The sequence below is a fragment of the Cavia porcellus genome, unplaced genomic scaffold (assembly GCF_034190915.1).
Source record: "Cavia porcellus strain 051 isolate PalLab524CR breed Dunkin Hartley unplaced genomic scaffold, mCavPor4.1 scaffold_14, whole genome shotgun sequence".
In the NCBI taxonomy this organism is placed as follows: domain Eukaryota; kingdom Metazoa; phylum Chordata; class Mammalia; order Rodentia; family Caviidae; genus Cavia; species Cavia porcellus.
Window position 1 is genome coordinate 59,316,427 of NW_026947497.1, and position 19,395 is coordinate 59,335,821.

General features: G+C 36.9%; 1 protein-coding gene across 5 annotated transcripts in view; it reads right to left on the reverse strand.

The window, feature by feature from the left end:
- Nucleotides 1-19,395, reverse strand: part of Fstl5 (follistatin like 5) — a 598,962-nt gene that overhangs the window by 394,677 nt on the left and 184,890 nt on the right. For all 5 annotated transcript variants that reach the window (XM_063260930.1, XM_003476994.5, XM_005006804.4 and 2 more), the window contains exon 4: nucleotides 12,098-12,346. In XM_063260930.1, coding sequence (XP_063117000.1) covers nucleotides 12,098-12,346 — 249 coding nt within the window. The remainder of the gene's footprint in view (nucleotides 1-12,097; nucleotides 12,347-19,395) is intronic.

Sequence of the window (19,395 nt, forward strand, 5' to 3'; positions counted from 1 at the left end):
AAACTATGAATGAGAGGATTTTCTGTCTTTCAACACAGCTAAGAAGTCCAGATGCCTGAGATTCAGCAGAAACAAACAGAAAAGTTACTTATCTTTTAGAACAACAGGAAAAAAAATTAACCATACAAAACGCCATGCAAAATGTACATTCTTTTTACTCAAAAATATAAAAGTCATAATGATAAATAAAGTAACTGAATATCCAGGCAGTATGAAAGTAAATTGAGTAACTATTACTGGCTAAAAAGGTCATTATTTTGTTATATTTTTGAAGATAAAAATAAATCATAGTAGTTTTAAATTTTGATAAAAAATATGTGTGCATATATCTATATATACATTTTAATTTCTGAATTAATTATTGCTTTCTATCTTAACACTAACATTTTAAACATTTTATTTTAACCAATTTGTTATATAAAATTAACTTTTTAATAAATGAAAGCAGAAATATTATACTTCTGTCAAATAATTTTCATTTTTTTGGAAATAAGACAAATCTCTAAAGTTTTTAATAAAAATAAATGGAAAACTGTCATAGATTATTTTTTTTTTGGTATCAGGAATTGAACTCATGATATCACAATGCCAAGCAGGTGCTGTGCCACTGAGCTATAACCTTGGCATTTCTTTCTTACTGTTGTGTCATAGACAACAGTTGATATATGAAGTACCTTTGGTTGGTGATAGGAGCATCTGTAATGAAGCTGCATATATCAGAGGCAAGTCTGAGCAAAAGCAATGCAATCTTATGTATGCACGTGATGCTCCAGTAAAAGTCACTTCAATGGTTCTTTCAATTAAATAAAATGAATAATTTACTAATATACAAAAAGAAGGATTATGTTCAAAAGTGATCAGAGTGGTTGAAATAAAAAACCAAAAAATAACAAAAAAAAATCTCTAACCTTAAACTTAAACCTAACCCTAAGCCTAACCCCAAATCCTAAACTCTATCTGACCATTATGATGAACACCTAAACCCTAAGACCTAAACAAACATATAAATTCTGTCCCTAATCTGTAACTTGAAATGCAACCCCTAACCATCAAGCCTGACCCTATCCTTAACCCATAGCTCCTAAACCCTAACACCTAACTCTAATCTATATCACTAACCTAACCCGTAAATCCTAATCTATCTCTAAAGCCCTGACCTCTAACCTCTAACCCTAACACTTAAATCTGTACCTAATCCTAACCCTAACCCCAAATCCTAACCTCTAGCTCCTAAACTCTAACCCTAACCCTTACCCCTAACCAACAGAGTCCTGGAGGACATGTGTTCATGTGTAGGGCACTGAGGCTGTGAAGTGCAACCCATGGAATAGGCAGGAAGGCTGTGACGCCATAAAGAGCTCTGACCTATGATGTGACTGTGTTGAGAAGCCTCGCAAAGAGCCTCTTTGACAGTAGTATTTTGACCTAGGATTCTTATATCTGAACTCTGAAGTTGCAGTCCCACATCTTCAAACCTTTGACTTCTCAGAATCAAATTTCCAAATTCTCAATTCAGTATAAAACAATTACATTTCATGAGAGATGGTTAGAAGAGAGACACATGTCAGGAATACCCATACTTGAGTCCCTCCAAATCATGACAAGAAACCAGACTGACTCAAGCCCACCAGTCCTTACTAGTGTAAAACCAATATGAACCATATTTTTCTTCTCCCTGAGCCTGAGTTATCAGAGGTCGGATGAAGTAAGGAAATCATACAAATCTCCAGGAGCAGGAAAACAGACAGCAGGGCAAAGGGATTCTAGTTTAGTTTGAGGAAAAGAAGATCAAGTGCTGACATAGGAAGAGGCCCACTCAAGTTGATTTCATGTAATTGAATTGAAGTAGGAGACGTACTGCTTTTTACTGCACTTAGAGCTTGGTCCTTCTGAGTTTTTCTTAAGAACAGGATACTAAGTGCTGAGTGGCACAGCACCAGCCTGGTGAGCAAAATGCCCTGAGTTTGATTCCTAGGACAAAAGGAGGGGGGAGATAGAGAAAGAGAGAAGGGGAGGGGAAGGGGAGGGGAAGGGAGGGGAAGGAGGGGAGGGGAGGGGAGATGAGGGGAGAGGGGAGGGGAGGGGAGGGGAGAGGGGAGGGGAGGGGAGAGGGGAGGGGAGGGGAGGGGAGAGGAGAGGAGAGGAGAGGAGAGGAGAGGAGAGGAGAGGAGAGGAGAGGAGAGGAGAGGAGAGGAGAGGAGAGGAGAGGAGAGGAGAGGAGAGGAGAGGAGAGGAGAGGAGAGGAGAGGAGAGGAGAGGAGGACAGTGTCCTAGAGCTGGGCTGTGATGTGGTGCCTTGGCCTCTTTCGAAAGCCACACAGGCCTGAGTCTTGCTGTCATGACTGGCCATGATTCGGCTCTGCAGTGCACCCCTGGGCTGCCTTGTAGTGGTTTCCAACCCGGCTCTGTGCAGGATTTAAAATTAACTAATTGGCTCTCTATGTTTATCTGTGAGTCTGTCCTAGGCCTCAGCCCCTTGCCTGGTGATGGGAGCTGATTCATAATAAGTGAACCTCTATGAATCACTGGTCCTGGCTGAGGCCTGCAGTGGCCTGTGAGGCCAGAGATACTTCAAAGGGCAAGGTAAGGCCACAGCTGAAGACAATTTGGCTCCAACACTAGTTAAGTAAAGAGTCTGCCTGCAGCTGAAGGAATTTTGCTCCTGCAGTCACACTCCTATCATAAATGTTATCCTGGAGATAGGACAGTTCCCCTAAATCGGCATAATTTACTACTTGCAGAAGTCTTTGAAATGACTCCCAAGGTCCTGTTTATTTCCCACACTTTCCTCAGTTTCTCGCCTTTTGTTGTTGGACCTTATAAAAGTGGGCAGTCCAGAGAAGTCTTTGTCTTAGCCATCAGAGTTTCGAGCTCAGCTAAAGGGTTTTGATCTGCCTGGAGCGCTAAAGTCATGTAACTGTCTCTTTTAAGCCTCCACCATATACTAGTTTGGGAGATCAGGGATCCAGGTCAGGACCCGTTACTCCTGCCCACTTCCTTTCCACTACATTTCCACACCTGACGAGGTCAATTGGCTCTCCACCAGGTGCGCCCCCCTGGGCCTTCCATCCTGCGCTGCACAGGCCCAAGCAACAGCACCAAGTACCAAAGCACCTGCAACCAGGAGTCCGGACACCTGTTTGTAAAAGTCAATTTTTCTCAAGTATTTTATCATATACTAACAGAAAACTAACACATGCTTGCTCCTTCCAAACATGGCAGGGCAAGGGAGAGGCCCCTGTCTGAGGAGGGGAAGACAGACTGAGGGGAGAGGCAGTGTGAAATCTGTTCCGTCTTTCAGTAACAAAGGCGAGGCTCTGAACATAAATTTCATAAGTCTGCAAAATGATTTGGAGTCCAATGCTTCAGCTACGTTCATAAAATAATGTCTCAATGTCTAGATAAGATTTGTATTTATCTATCTACTCAACGAGTACCCTGATGGCAAAATAATTACAGTTACACAAAAGGGCACAGCATAATCATCCTTTTACATATTTATAGACACATTTAAATGAACCTCACCTCCAAGCCTGCTGCTTCTAGAGAGGTAGACACAGCAGTGACGACTCCTAAGGTTTGATGCGCATGTTTACTACAGGGTTACTTAGCAAGGCTGTTGCCGTGCCATAAACTCACTATCTCTAAGCTATGTAGCTGGTGCCAATGTGTCATGTAAATGTTTTCACTTGGCAAAATCTTTAAAGGCCAAAACATGTGCTATATTATTCAGGCATATTTTTCTCCAGGATTTGAAAGAAATTTTGCCATAAATTTAATTAAAAACCCAAATTCTACTCATGTTTTGTAGATTGGCCTCATAGCTAAATGCCATAGTTATTATCCTGAATCCTGAAAAACACATTCCTTTGAAATCTGCATGTTCTTTAATATTTCACAGGAACTGCCACTGGTGTGAGCCTCAGCGTGTCTTTCACGTGGAAGTACATTAATAATGATTTAATTGCCCTTCATACTAGCTTACCATTTTAAAGTTGGGAGCACATAACATGACACATAAAAGTAATAGTGGGTTTTGAAAGGGCACAGGAACCCCTGCAGCTAGTGCTCCATAGCTCACTCTCATGGGGTGAGGGAGTCAGTGAGCACTTGAGGATCAGGAGGCACAGTGGGAACAAGCAGTTACAAATGTTTTCCATGCATTAAATTTTCTTTGTCCAGTCACCTGTTGATGGGTATGCAGGCTGCTCTCAGGACTTAGCTACTACAAGTTACGCTGCTATAAACACTGGTATGCATGTATCATCGTAGTGTGATGATTTAAGCTCTTTGGGAAAGATATCTAGCAGAGGGAAAGCTGGAGCAGATGCAATTTCTATCAGAATCTTCATTACAAATGTTTTTCTCCCTCCACAATATTCACACTACTCAAAGTCAGCTTCTCACTACATGCCATTCCCTAGTTTTCAAACACATGCATGAACTCCTGAGTATTCTGGTGCTACTGGTACTGATGCTAACCCCCTGAATGCCAAGAGTAAAGGCTCAGTATTGCAGATTCTCAGTGTAAGTGCAGAGAGTCTAAAGACATGAAGTGCTACTGAGGATCACAGCCTCTTGATTAAGACAATACACAATCAACGCCAATGCTGCAGGAAGCTCACGTGAAAAATAAAGGATGTAATTCATTCTCCACACAGCACATATTCTTGTTTCAGTCATTTATTTTCTTGCTATATATACTCTTCTTGGATTCCTTGTCCTCTTTTGGATTTGGACCTTATACTAATAATAAACTGTCAATAGAAAAAAAGTGAATGTTTATAAAAATCACTGAATATATCATGGCATATATGTATGCATGTATATATTACAGGAAAATGTTTTACTTGCACAACAAACAGAGGTTTGTTTTCACATAGAATGATCTCAAAGTTCCTGAGTATCAGGGACAGATGTTAGTCTAACCACTAGAATCCTACACTCTTGAATTGGGGAAAAACAAATTGACAATTAATTGATTCATTTAGAAAATCACCCCCACTGAGATAACAAAAGGAACAGCTATATCATGCCTTCATTTCTGAAACAAGCCTTAAGATTAGTAAGTGGTCATCAATAAATTGTTAAAATTGTATTTGCTCATAACACAACTATTCATGATATACATATACAAATGTTTCAATTATATGGATGTTTTACATTAATTTACCTGAAATATTTTTGACAACCATATATGAACATTTTGAACATTTATGAAACTCATTAAGCATAAGTAATATTCTATCTTTCAGTAAATTAAATTTAATACATTAAAACATACACAAAATAAACCATGTTTAACTCTAGAAATCTTGGGTAGAAAACGCTTCATCTGCCACAAACTTCCAAATAATTTCCTTAACTGAGTAAGGCAGCTGTACTTCTCAGTGTGTCACCTCAGCAAAACGTTTTGTCCTGTGTTGCCTCACGTCACGTCTATGGGAATAATGGCATTGCAATGTTTCATTAGCTATGTTTCACGATAATTGTCCATTTGTACCCTGCTTTCAGAGCTATAATATGCCTTTTTGCTCTAACTGGACAGATTTTGTAAATTTTCCTCTCAGCTTGCCAAAGTTATTGCTCATCGTGGGAAGCAGCTATTGGTAATGTATACACTGTCCAAACACCTGGAAAGATGTGACCTGCTTTACTGTTCTAAGCAGACGCCTTACCTCGCAGGCAAGGCTCTACCCTGAGTTACTCCAGCATTAGGGAAGAGCGCCAGAATCTGTGACATTTCTCATTGGGGATGGCGAGGAGCCCACTTTAGTCTCAGTGGTCTTGCATTATCCACAAGGCTATATGTCTAGAACTCCAAGGAGGACAGAAACCACAGAAAGTGCAAAATCTTGTGTAAGTCCCTAATACATACATGTGCCAAAGTTTATAAGCTAGGCACATTCAGTGCTACACACCAAAAACTTACAAAGTAGAATGACTGTAGCAATGAGCCGTGTGAGCAGAGGCTCTGCTGGCTGACCTGTCCACCGTGAGGTCTCCCCCGCGTTCCCTCACACTGAAATTTCTCCCTTTTCTGTTTCCCACTCTAATCTCCTCAGCCCTGATGACGATACGCATATCTGTATATATCTGCTCTTTTTCAGAGTAAAATTCTCACAATCATTTTCCTTTCTCATTTCTCAGTTCCTATTTTCTATGTCACCCACTATTACCAGAGTCAGATGGGACCTCACCTTTACTGAATCAGGGTTCATGTCCTAATCGTCATCACACTTCACCTCAGCAAGGTATAATTCAGCTCATCCTGTGGCCCCTTACCATTCCCACTCATCGCTGTGGATCCGTGCTCGTGGTTTCCCTCTGCCTCACTGCTGACTATGCAGCTGTCTGCCTTGCTTGCTCTTCCTCGTCCTCCTGACCCGACGGACAGAACACATGAGTTCTGCCCTGGGTGTTGTTGATGTGAGCTCTTCCTCACTTCATTTCAGCCACTTGCATTCCCTGGCTTTGTCCCGCTGTGAACAAACCTGTAATTCCTAACTGTGCATCTCCTGGGCCTGGTTGCTGCCCAGAACCAGGCTCAGCTGCACAACTGGCCTTTTCTTTAGGTGGATAAAAAGCATGCAAGTTGAATTTGCTTTAAATAGGCCCACACATTCTCCTTGCATGCATCGCAACCCCTGAGGCCACAGGATTCCATGGTCCAGTGACAGATCCTCAATCATCTTACATTTAATTAATTTCTTTAATTATCGTGAACTCCATATCTGGCTCATAGAAAAGTTTTCCAGACAGTCTAAAATCTTTTGCCAGTTACGCTACCATCATGTTGAAAAAAGTCACAGTACCGCTTCTATTTTCTTCTGGCAACCATAGCGCAATCTTAATTGAGCTCCACAATTCTCCTTCCTGCTCTGAAATGATGAGCTCTAATCTAATCAAAACATGAAAACGTTCAAGGTCCATTCTTGCTGAATCTTTCTATTTAACCGGTTTACAAGGGAAATAATTTTACCTGCCTTTCTATGAATTACCAAGGTTCTTAATTTATCATCCTGACCTCAAATGGAAATTATGCTTTTGCTAGCTCCTATATCTGTATCCTCCTCTATGTTCTTTCACCTAATAGCAATGAAGTTGCTCTTCTGGTTCTATGTTGTTGTTATTTGTTTGTTTGTTTGAGACAAGGTCTCAGTGCATAGCTCATGCTGGCATTGAACTATGTAGCCTGGGTTGGCCTCAAACTCACAGTGATTCTCCTGCCTCAACCTCTCCGAGTGCTGGCATTACAGGTATATACCAACATTCTAGGCCAAAGTTGCTTTTCTGATAGCAAGTGTTATCATTAGTGTACTTCCTCACATTTTTATAGGTCTCTAAATCATACAGGTACAATTAAATTAATGACAATAAGCAAAAAATATTTATATGGATAGAACTAATTCTGAGTCATTAAGAAACGGGAAATTTGAGATTTTTAAATTTTAGTTTTAGTTTTTAATTATAGTTTTAATTATAAACTACATTTGGATTCAATCAGTAATTATACATATTATAGGCTTGAACTAAAACTGATTTTGAATGACTGAACCAAACTAACTCAAATTCTTATTGACTTGAAGATGCCTTTTATACTTCATATAAGGAGTAGCAGAAGAGTGACAGTGCTAATTATCCACGCTGTTTCCATTATGTTAAAAAGTGCCTGATCTCTGTTGTTTAACATCACTCTACTCAAACCTTTTCTCATATAACTGGCTGAAGGATAACATGCAAAGCTTTTCATTTATCCAAGTTGGTTTAAAACTTTTACCATTAATAAGTTTTTAAAATATCTTTGAAATATCTGAAATGTTTTTCTTCAAAAGGAATTTTAAAAGAAATGTAATGCATACCAATAGAGAAAAACTTCCAATGCATCTTCCAAAGCATTTTTCTCCAATTACATACGCTGAGCATAATAAAAAGTTTTCAAATGTATTAGTTACAAATGCTTCCTATTCAACATATTTAAAACTAGGATACTGAGAAATGAAGCACAGTACACTGAGGTATCCATGAGAAGTAATTACTGGTTCAATATTTAAAAATTCTTAAGGTAGAAGAAAAATTATTTGAACTAATGAAATAGTTTTTGTTTTTGTTTTTTTTCCCATTAGTTGAGCAATGTGCACATAGCTTTTGTCTCGGGTGCTTGTCTCTTATTTTGGGGACAAAATACCTGACACCCAAAATGAAGGATAGCAGGTTTTATTCATGGAGGTTTTAGTCCATAATCAGCTGGCTCCGCCAGAGGCATGGCACTGGGGCAGCACTTCAAGACAGCAGCCCACAAAAGCAAGCAGAGCAAAAGAGGGAAAGAGCACGCCTCTTTTCTTCCCTTATATTGTGTCCAGGGCAGGTGTAGCACTCACAAAATTCCCTTGCCCTCCTCTTGCACAGGATGAGGGTATTTACAGAGTAAGAATCTTGCTCCCTGCTGAGTCTCTCAGTTAAACTTCAGGACTTCCCAAATTGACACAATGTATAACCATACAGGCTTTAAAGAAAATCAATACATCCAAAGAAATTATGAAATAATATAGCTAAACTACTTTATAACTACAACTAGGAAAAAATAATAAAGTAGCATTTGCTTTGTTCAAAAAAGACTATCCTAATACTCAAAAATTAAATTTCAATATGTTACAGAGAGAAATCTGACATAAATTAAACATAATAATAAATATATTTGTCAAATTCTAACATTATTTTGGGGTATATGAAGGATATAATAGGCCAAATCCTCCTACCACAGAAATAATACTTAACCATAGTGTAAAAATAGAATGGTTTATGTTATGCTCTGTATCACCACAAACTATTTGATGCTAATAAACAAATGCTACAATATTCTATATCCTATATCTATATCTATGTCAATAGATACACTATTTAATCTAGAGATCTACGTCTTACATCATTAAAGAAAATTCTTAAGAATATTTTCAATTTTTAGTGGAAATCAGAAGAAAATATATATTTGCTACATGCAAAAATATTTCAATATAGAATATATGTGTCTCTCCTGGATTCTAATCTTAAATCAATGAACCAGTACATATGGTTATACAATCTATTTTAATAATTTTACATATTATTGCCAAATATATGAGATGGAAAACAAATGGAACTTACCTTAAAATACAAATAAGTAATGAGTAAACAAGTTTTATCTTCTTTAAAACTTTAAAATATTTCTAATATTCTTTATATTAAATTTGTATTATAATTTTGAGATAATTGTCAAATTATATGCACTTGTAAGACATATTACAGAGATCTGAGGAACTCTTACCAGGTTTCTTCAAATAGTAACATCTTTCAAAACTGGAGGACATTTCAAACTCAGAATACTAAGTTTGATAATACTCACAGGCCTTATTTAGTTTCCCTGTTTTATTTTCACTCATATGTACATGTGTGTGTATTTAGTTTCACTCAACTTCACCAGATAAATCTGTCTATCACAGAAAGACATATGTAAAGAGCTACAGAGTAGTAAAGATCTGCTAATATTTTAAACAATGAGTTTTAAGGTATCAGTAATTTTTAAAGCAGAGGTCAACAAACTTTTGATGGAAAGATTTAGATAAAAACATTTATGTTTTGTGTACCAAAAAATCTCTCATGCAGTTTTAGTACTCAACTCTCTTTTTATAATGCAGTAGTGAGAAACAAATGAATGAAACTGTGGTCCATCCAAAGAAGAAGGAGAAGGAAGAAGGGGAGGATCAGGGAGAGGGAGAGAAAATAAAAAAGTAAATTTAGTTCAAAAAAAAAAGCTTCTCATTTGGTGATCTGTAATCTAAGTTTTTCACAAAGACTTCTAATTAATTCCAAAGTAGCAAAGTGTTTTCTGTTTGAATTATTTTGTTTTTCTATTGAATAATATCTAACTACTATAAAGTTTTGCAGTTCTTGGATTTAATATTTTGGTTTGCTTCTTCCATTAGGCCATTAAGGAAGTAACATAGATTCCTGAAAGTTCACAGAAAACAATGTTTTATCACAGAATTAATTTTAGTCATATGACAGTAGTGTGAGGTCTTCAGATTTACGGAATCATTTTTACATACCAAACTTGGCCAAATGCACAATAATCAGACAGGAAGTTGGTTTCATCCTATATTATTTACTCCTTTTATGCTAGAATTATTTCATGAGTTAGCTATTTGTTAGGTAAAACAGTAAAACAAATAAAAAGCAAACCTACCATTTCTGACACTTAGAAAATATTCTAACCTTTAGTAAACAATATAAATGGAATTTTCATAGCATGTGTGATGAGAAAGTTATCCTGATATAAACACAGATCTAATAATTATGCTTAGTGTAAACCTGAAGGATAAATGCTTTAAAATCTGTGTTTTATGAAAGAAATCTGTAAAAATAATGTATCTCATTATTTTCATGTGTTTTATATTGATACATATGTATCTGTATGTGCACATTAGGAGAGAGACAGAGAGTGACCACTACGCCCAAGCATCCAGCTATAAACTTAACATTCATCACTCAGCTTATTTTCCCACGTGTGTTTAATGTCATGTGTTTTCATACAAGTGATTCCTGGATACCATGTGAATATGACCTTTGCTGAGGATAAGATTCTAAGTTAACGTGCTCATCTTACTACATACTATTTATTTAACATTATATCATGCATCCGTGAAACAGTTTTAATTGTACTATCTCAACTCAAAAATTATAGAAAAATACTCTGTGAGCATCAAAGTACAATGAAAATAGAATACATTTTAAATATAAACAAAACATATTTGATAAAAAGCAGAATGAACTGAATTTAAAACTAAAGAATCTGCTACTTTTGGGGTAAAAGAAAACAATCTTGTATGAAAAAATTCTCTGAAATTGTATTTAAACTGTACGTAATTCCTTGTGGTAAATAAACTTACGATTTTACATCAATTATGCTTAGCTTCTCATATCCACACTGACTATAATGTATTGCATCTCAGATCATTTGAAAAGCCTTGTGTGTCATTTCTATCACCTTTGAAATAATGCTTTTTTGCCAAAATTGAAAAATCTTACCAAAATAACTTGTACTTCAGTTCACAAGCTTAATTCCTTCCAGAATTCTAGTCACAACCTGAACTGGATATGAATTGAAACAAACTTTTCCATAAGGTCAACACTGAACCTAACCATTGAATTTGATTCAAATTGTCCAATTCTGTTGACGACCAGACTTGAGGAAAGAATTAAGTACATAAATTGTGGTACTGCTGTAACTCGGCAGTGACATCATATTTCAGCCATAAATTTAAAAATGAACTATCACACAACATTTCAAGTATAAGCCACTTAAGGAACATTTTGAGAAACTGGATGCTGGGACCCAAGGCTAGCAATCGAGTCGATCACGACCTTCTAGGATGATGCAAGTTTTATATAATTAACTCTAGAACTTTACTATAGATCATAACTACTGATAAGAATATATGCTTGCCAGTATAAACAATGGATTTATAAATGTTAAAAACCATCTGATGAGTTACTTAGAGTATGTTAAAATCATATATCAAATTTCTTCTACAGAACTTTCCAATAGAACTTATTTCACACACATTTTAATATTTTACATTTCTTAAGTATTGCCATCTCAGATTCATTGCCTGAGTTAGGTTTGTGCTCTTCCCAGTTATTTCATGGGGCAATTTCAGGTTCCTTAACCTGCATTGTGTGGTGTGCACTGAAACCATCACTACTAATCAGGAAGAAGGGGATGTTATCACAGCGCGGCTTGGCAGTTGCTTCTCTCTCATGCCACACCAGGTGGGTTTGGCTCCAGACTGAATTGGCCATCAGCATCCTAGGACAAGCATGATTGGGAAGCCAGATGGTGCAAAGGCCACAGCTATATTAAATTGTGAGTCATAATTTGGCTAGCTTCATTCTCACAGTTGAAATCATAATTGCATCCAAGTACACTTTCACACACCTCATGTTTCTCCTTGCTGATGTCAGATACTTACTGATATGACACCGGTAGAGTTGGAATTGAAGGTACAAGTAGAGAGAAGGAAGGAAAGAGGAAGCGGCACTCAGGCTCACCCTGTTTTACCTTTGAAGAAGCAGTCTTCATCGTGGACAATGGTAATCTTCTGTCTTTTCAGGCAGGCGGCCCTGTGCACTTCGCAGTGGTTTGCATAGAACTCTCCATCCGAGCCACACACAGGCTTGTAGTGCTGTCTGCAAACATCCATGCAGGCGCACTCTGCCTGCCGGGTCTCTTTGCTGATCACACAGTGCCTTCCTAAGCCACAGTACTTGTTCTCACAAGATCCAAAGGGGTCATCCGGAATCAGAAATCCTGAAAATAAATAGCAACTCATTTGGTCCTTAGGTTCAAATGATACATGCATTCAAAGTATCAAATGAAAACATGTTCTGGAACAATTACATTGTAATCCGAGGTGTGTGATGTCTTGGTGGAGAAGAAGCTCACACTGAACCCTACAAACAAACTTTGTAAAGTGCTCTCCGCATTGTTTCACACCTCTCTCCTCGAACATGCTCTGCCCCTCTGAGAACACTGTGGTACACGAGGCCGTGAAACCTCACTCTACAACGTCATCCTAATGGCAAGGAACAGAATCTTCCTTCAGTAGCACTTTCTGCAAACCTCAGTCCTGGGGTAGGCATCTGACACAGGTCAAATTCAGTTTTCTCATCAATACCATAAGAATAATAGAGATAAGTCTTCTAGTTTTGTCAAGAGTGAAAAGTTTCATTTAGGTGTTGGTATTATTACCTCTTCAGAAATTAATTTTCATAGAACATATGTATGAAAAATAAATTTCAAAAATTGGTTTTGTTTTAAAAATGGGGTTCACACCCTAAATGTATTTGCATGTTGATATGTGTTTCCATATCAAATTTAAATTAGCAAAATTAAAATTACATAAAAAAGCATGATTGAGGGGCTGGGGATTTAGCTCAGGGGCATAAGCGCCTGCCTTGTAAGCAGGCAGTTGTGAGTTCGATCCCCGGTACCGATAAAAAAGAAAAAGACAAAAAAAAAAGCATGATTGCATAGTCTTAAAGTCAGTTAATTTATACTTTCTGAGAGTACTAGAAATTGTTTTGACATCCAAACTATGTTTTCCAACAGGGTCCTGAGTGAGGCTGGTGCAGCTACTTCTAACCACATTTTAGAGCCCTAAAGAATGGAATCTTAACTTATAATTAAATTAAATATAATATTAAGGAAAGGACAAATTAATTTATAAAATACTCCAGGGGAAAAGGCAATAAATTACCAATATGATCAACATCATAAAAATAATGCAAGTATTTGGGAGATACTTGAAAAAAATGTGGAAATATTATCAGTGTTGTTGATTTTTACTTTCCAGTGTTCAATAGGTTAAATTTAATAGAGGGAAACAAATTCGATTGGAGAGTATGTGTTTTTGTAAGAAACATCCGGCTTTGGCAAGCAGCAACAGTGACATTCCAGGCAGTCACAGGCTAATCAGGCTGTGCCCAACCTGGAATGAAGTTCACTGAGCTCCCTAACTCCTATAAAACCATTCCTCCACTTCTGTGCACAGCTCACCTAGAAAGATTCACTCCACACACTGGCATGGAGGGCCTCCAGACCTCTTGAGGCTTTGATGGCTCCCCACTTCATGAATCATTCTTTTCAGATAAGATCAAATTTAAATTGCCTAAAGCTTTTCTTTCACCACATGTACCCTATTGAAAACAAAAATCCCCAACTATGTCAATAGTGATGACAAATAATGACCGACTTCAATAGCAAAAACTTTCCCCTGTATTTGAATAAGACATCACACATTTTTAGTCTAATGTTTATAGGGCTTTGAATGCCAGCACACAGGAGTCTGACTTACATATGCAATTTCATGTCTTAGATCTTCATAATTAGCAATTAAGTTAAGATTCATCAATAGTGTTTCATTTTCATAGCCAATAACAAGCTCAAGAATCCTTTTATATTTAGTCACAAATTAATGGCCTCTTCTGTATTCCTGGAGGTTTCCTTCCTTAGAGGGAATGGGTTGTGTTGTAAATGGGTTGTATTTGGTATATTTCTGTTGCTGTGTATCTTTTGCAGATTCTCTCCTCTTAACAGCTATACAGAGATTTGCATGAGAATACTGTCCATTTTCTAGAAGTTAATCCAATATTTTATACTAGCTAGAAGTTGTGTGTTACATATAGCTGCTACAAAGAAAGGGAATTTAATTAATTCACATGCAATCTCAAAGCTTATATTTTGTAAATGAATAGCTAGAACATATCCTTTCTGACAGTAATTAACCATGACTAATGCTGAACTTAACTTTCAGATGAATTCAAATCAATGTAATCAGATTAACATGTCAAAGTTTTTTAGGTGCATTCAGTCTGATACCACACTAAATGAATTTTAATCAGGCACTAACAGCCTGCTATCTTATAGCTTAATAAAATAACATTTATTCCCCAGATTATGTACTTAACAGGTAAATCATTTCTAACTTATCTGTCTTCCCAGCACAATAAAAATTGATAAAAAATTCAAACAAGCTACAACGTTAAAAAATTACAGACAAAATAATTCTACATTATTCTAACAATGATGTTTTAGATTCTTGACCAATTATATTAGGGATTATCTGCTTAACTATATTATCTCAATCTTACATAAACTTTATCAGACAGCTATTTAACATTGAATGGGTGTATACTGAAATAAGCTTTTAGCAATGTCATTCATGTTATGTGTAATAGGACAAGTAAAAAGAAAAGACATTAGCAATTTCTTCACATGTCTTTTATGTCTTACAAAAGGAGTAAGACAGTGCTTGAATGTGTCCTGGAAGAAAAACAAGGAAAGAGGAGCCCTCCCGAGGACTAAGGAGCATGAGACATTAACCTCAAGGACACTCAGAGAAGCGAGGGTTGTGTGCGAGGAGTGAGGCTTCAGAAGGCGAATGCGGAGGCTGATAACCTACGGAAGAAAGACTGATCCTCCACCTAAAATAATAACAGAGGAAGGAGGGAGGAGCTAGATCTTGTAAGCCAACTACCTTTAGTTATTATTATAGCATATAAACTCATTGACTGACAGTGCTGAGCTATTTTAGGCATTTTCACATAAATGTATTATATTACTGCATAAAATACAGACTTTAATTTGTTAAAAAGAACAAGTTTGGGGTCATAAAACAGGATTCAAGTCTTCTTTCTTATTACATATTAGTCTGACTTAAGCCAGCCTACTATTGCTGTGGGTATGATACTGTAGGGGTCAAATGAGCGGTAACTGACATATGGCGTTTACGTTTCCTCTTATGTTATGGAAAGAATCTCTTCTAATAGCATTTAGTAAAACACAATTCTAATGAAAGCTAATTTCTGGGAAGTATATTTTGTGAATATCTTCTATAATACTTAACAACAGTTAATCTACATGTAAATTATTATTTACAGTTAAAATTCACTAATTTAAATAATATTTAAATAATGTAAAAATAGCCTGAACTGTACAAAGTATAAGTTGCTTTTAAACTAAGACTTCAATTTCTTTTTTCCATTTTAATAATTACAACTTTGGCTATAAAATCAGAATTTTTTTTGATTCCCCCACAAGCATGGTTTTTAAAAAGTCAAAATTATCAGGCCTAAGTGTTCTCATCTATTAAATAAGTATCATTTAAAAGAATAAATAAGATGTAGATAGTAAGAATGATGCAACTAAAACTGCTGTATTAGGGAGACCATGTGAAATGTGTCTGGCCCAGAATATTTAGCTCATGAATGTAGTGATTACAATTAGAAAGGATAACTATTTGTTATGCATTTTGCCCATAGAACATATTGACTATAAATGATTGGAATAAATAGCTGCATTTCAAAATTTTATTTTTAAAAATTCACTGACAATGTATTCACAGGAGTCCTGAAGCAAGAGCCCAAACAGCATTTGCAAAATTTGAAGAGCATTCATTTTATGAGAATTTCTCTCAGTTAGAATAAAAGAGAGAAGGAAAGAAAAAGGAAAAAAAAACTAAAAGAAGTCAGGAAGAAAAGGAGAGGTAGAGGAAGGAAAGAAGGAAACAAAGCAAAAGAGAAGAAAAATTCTCATATTTATATAGTGGGACTACACATAATATTTGGGTAACATTTTGCTACTCACATGGAAAAATTGTAAACATCAAATACAATTTCTTCTTGCAAAGTTATAAACTCTAAAAAGGATCTTAAAATTCTCACAGACTTCATGGAGTTCAAATAAAGACTGGGATTCTCAGAGGAGACTGAACACAGTGTAATATTTTCATGACCTTTAATGACTGGGACCTGTGTTTCCTGCAGCTGCTTTCTCAACTCAGTCAAAACAAATCAGCCCAATTGCGGGGTGCTGAACGCAGCTACAGAAGGACAATACATTCGCACAGACCGTTGTTCCTAGTTCCATCGGTTTGGAGCCTTCTTCCCTAACTCACCATAGATGATCCACTGGACCTGCATCAACTTTGCAGCAGCACTTTATTTTCATTAGTATGTGCTTGTAGAACATAATGACAACATTCATCACGGGCAGTTGACACTGGAACGTGACATTGTTTTACTTTCCCCTTGCCATGTTTCTCTTCTCTCCTCTTCCATCTTTTTGATCCCCATCCACCAGCAAAAGATCTACAAGATCTCCCTGTTAACTACTGTCTAACTTTGCTTTTGATCTTTTATTTATGCTTTAGGTTTCTCCTATCAGAGAAACTCTGTGATATTTAAGCTTGTGTGTCTGATATATTTCACTTATTTTAAAGAAGAGGTAAATATGCAAAACAAAACTAAAAATACAGAATAAATAGAGCAGATTTAATTATTGAGCTTCTGTTAGCCAGTTTTCTCTCATTGCTGAGACAAAATACTCAACACCCAAAATTAAGGGAGGAAAGGTTTATTGAGGGCACAGTTAGTGGAGATTTCAGTCCATTATCAGCTGACTCCAGGACTGGGTGGTGTGGCAGAGGGGAAACAGTTCATGGCAGCAAAGACAGCAAAAGTAACAAGAGCAATTCCCCAAACAACTGTAGGAGTTAGTAAGTTGCTCCAGGTCCCGGTTGCACCCTGCCCAGCAACCCCAAGTGGCAAAGGAAACTTCTGCACTGAATGGCACAAGCAAGAGCCTGCACAGTGAACTCCATCTAGTCACATATCTCCAGCACCTTTCCTGGAACCTGTTAGGACCCCCTCAGAAGCCCCAAGCAGCTGGAGAGTGTTGGAGTGTCATGTGGCATGAGCTGAAGGCCTGCACTACATACTCCGTTTAGCTGCTTAACCGTGATACACCACTAAGAACCTGGCAGAGTCCCATCCAACAACCTCAAGAAGCTGAGGGGCTTTGGAGTGCCACATGGTGTATGCTGAAGGTCTGCTCAGTGTAATCCCCCCATTTGAGGAGACTTTGAGTGCCACTAGGAACCTAGTAAGGCCTGCCTAATGAACCCCACTCAATTGGGGAAACTTCCTGCAGTACAGACAGACATCCTTAAGCCAGGAAGCAACTGAGACCTCACATTTGGATTCAACGAGGAATATAGGAAAATGTCACAATGAAAGAGCAAATTGCAACCTCAAACATTCAGCCCATTCCAACCAAGCCTAGCAGACATGGACATAGAAGAATGTGTAAGGCACACACCTGAAACTTCTGAAGTGGTAGCAACTGAAGTAAAGAAACAACTCTATGACACTGTAAAGGAACTCAAATCATAAATAATGACCCAGGTAAAATAAGAAATGATAAACGTAATAAAAGAAATGCTGAACACATCTAAAGACATAATTTTAAAAAACTGAGGAGCACTGCAAAAGAATGGAAAGCTTTAATAAAAAATATAAGAAAGGCCGGGGAATTAGCTCAGCAGCATAAGCCCTTACCTTGCAAGCACATGCTCGCAAGTTCAATCTCCAGTACCAAAAGAAAAGAAAAAAGAAAAGAACACGTAAGAAAGAAACAAAATGCACAAAGCAGATTCAAAGAGATATCCAGGAAATAAAAATTCTACACAAATCTGGGAAAACTGCCTCAATGAATGTGAAGATAAACTTTCAGATCTTGAAGACAAGACTTTAGCTAGTGAACAACAAGAAAAAAAAGATCTGCTAAAAATAACAAAGTACCAGAAAATAATAATTCAATAGTTGTAAGATGATGAAAAGAGAAACAATGTAAGATTGATATCTGTAAACAAAAAAGGTGACAACACAAATGATATAAATAGACTATTTACAGAACTAATAGCTGAAAATTTCTGAAGTATTAGAAAGAAATCTGATATACCTATGAGTGAAGCATACAGAACTCCAATTAGCCATAACCAAAATAAATATATACCCAGACCTATAATAATTAATAGCCCAAAAATTCAACATAAGAACAGAATATTAAAAACTATTAGAAAAGAGACAGACTACCTATAAAAGAAAGCCCGTCAGAGCAGCAGACTTCTTAACACAATCAATGGAATCAAGAAGAGCATGGAGTAAAATAAAGTACTTCAAATTCTAGAGGCAAATGGCTTTCAAACTAGATTGATGTAACCTGCAAAGCTATCCTTCAAAATTGATGGAGAAATAAGATTTTTCAATGACAAAGAACAGCTGAAGAACTTCGTGTCTACCAAATCAATCCTGCAAAGAATACTGAAAGATATTCTAGCTAGACATAAAAATAACTACAACTTCAACACACCAACAGAAAAAAAAACACTAAGTAAGGCAAACAATTAACAAAGGGGAAAGGTAAAGAACCAATAGCAGAAAGATAACATGACAAAAATGAGCCAATATATCAGCTATAATCATTAATGTAAGTGGTCTGAATTCACCAATTAAAAGAAACAGACTGGCAGAATGGATCAAGAAATAACATCCACCCACACATTGTATACAAGAAACACATCTAATCTAAAAGGAAATTCATAGACTGAAAGTCAAAGGATGGAAAACAATACTGCATGCAACAGGAACTCCCCGCCCCCCCCCCAAAAAAAGCAGAGGTAGCTATTCTGTTTATAGATAATGTGAACCGCAAATCAAGAATGATTCAAAGATATAAACAAGGCCACTACATACTAGTTAGGGAAAAACTTCAAGAGGAAGAGATGACAATCCTAATTATATATGCATCAAATATGGGAGTAGCCAGTTATATAGAAAAGATATTAATACAAATGAAAAATCAAATAACAACACAATAATAATGAGACTTTAGCACCCCATTGACATAAACAGAGAGATCAACTAGACATAAAATCATCAAAGAAATAACAGAACTAGGGGGCTGGGGATTTAGCTCAGCGGCATAAGTGCCTGCCTTGCAAGCAGGCAGTCGTGAGT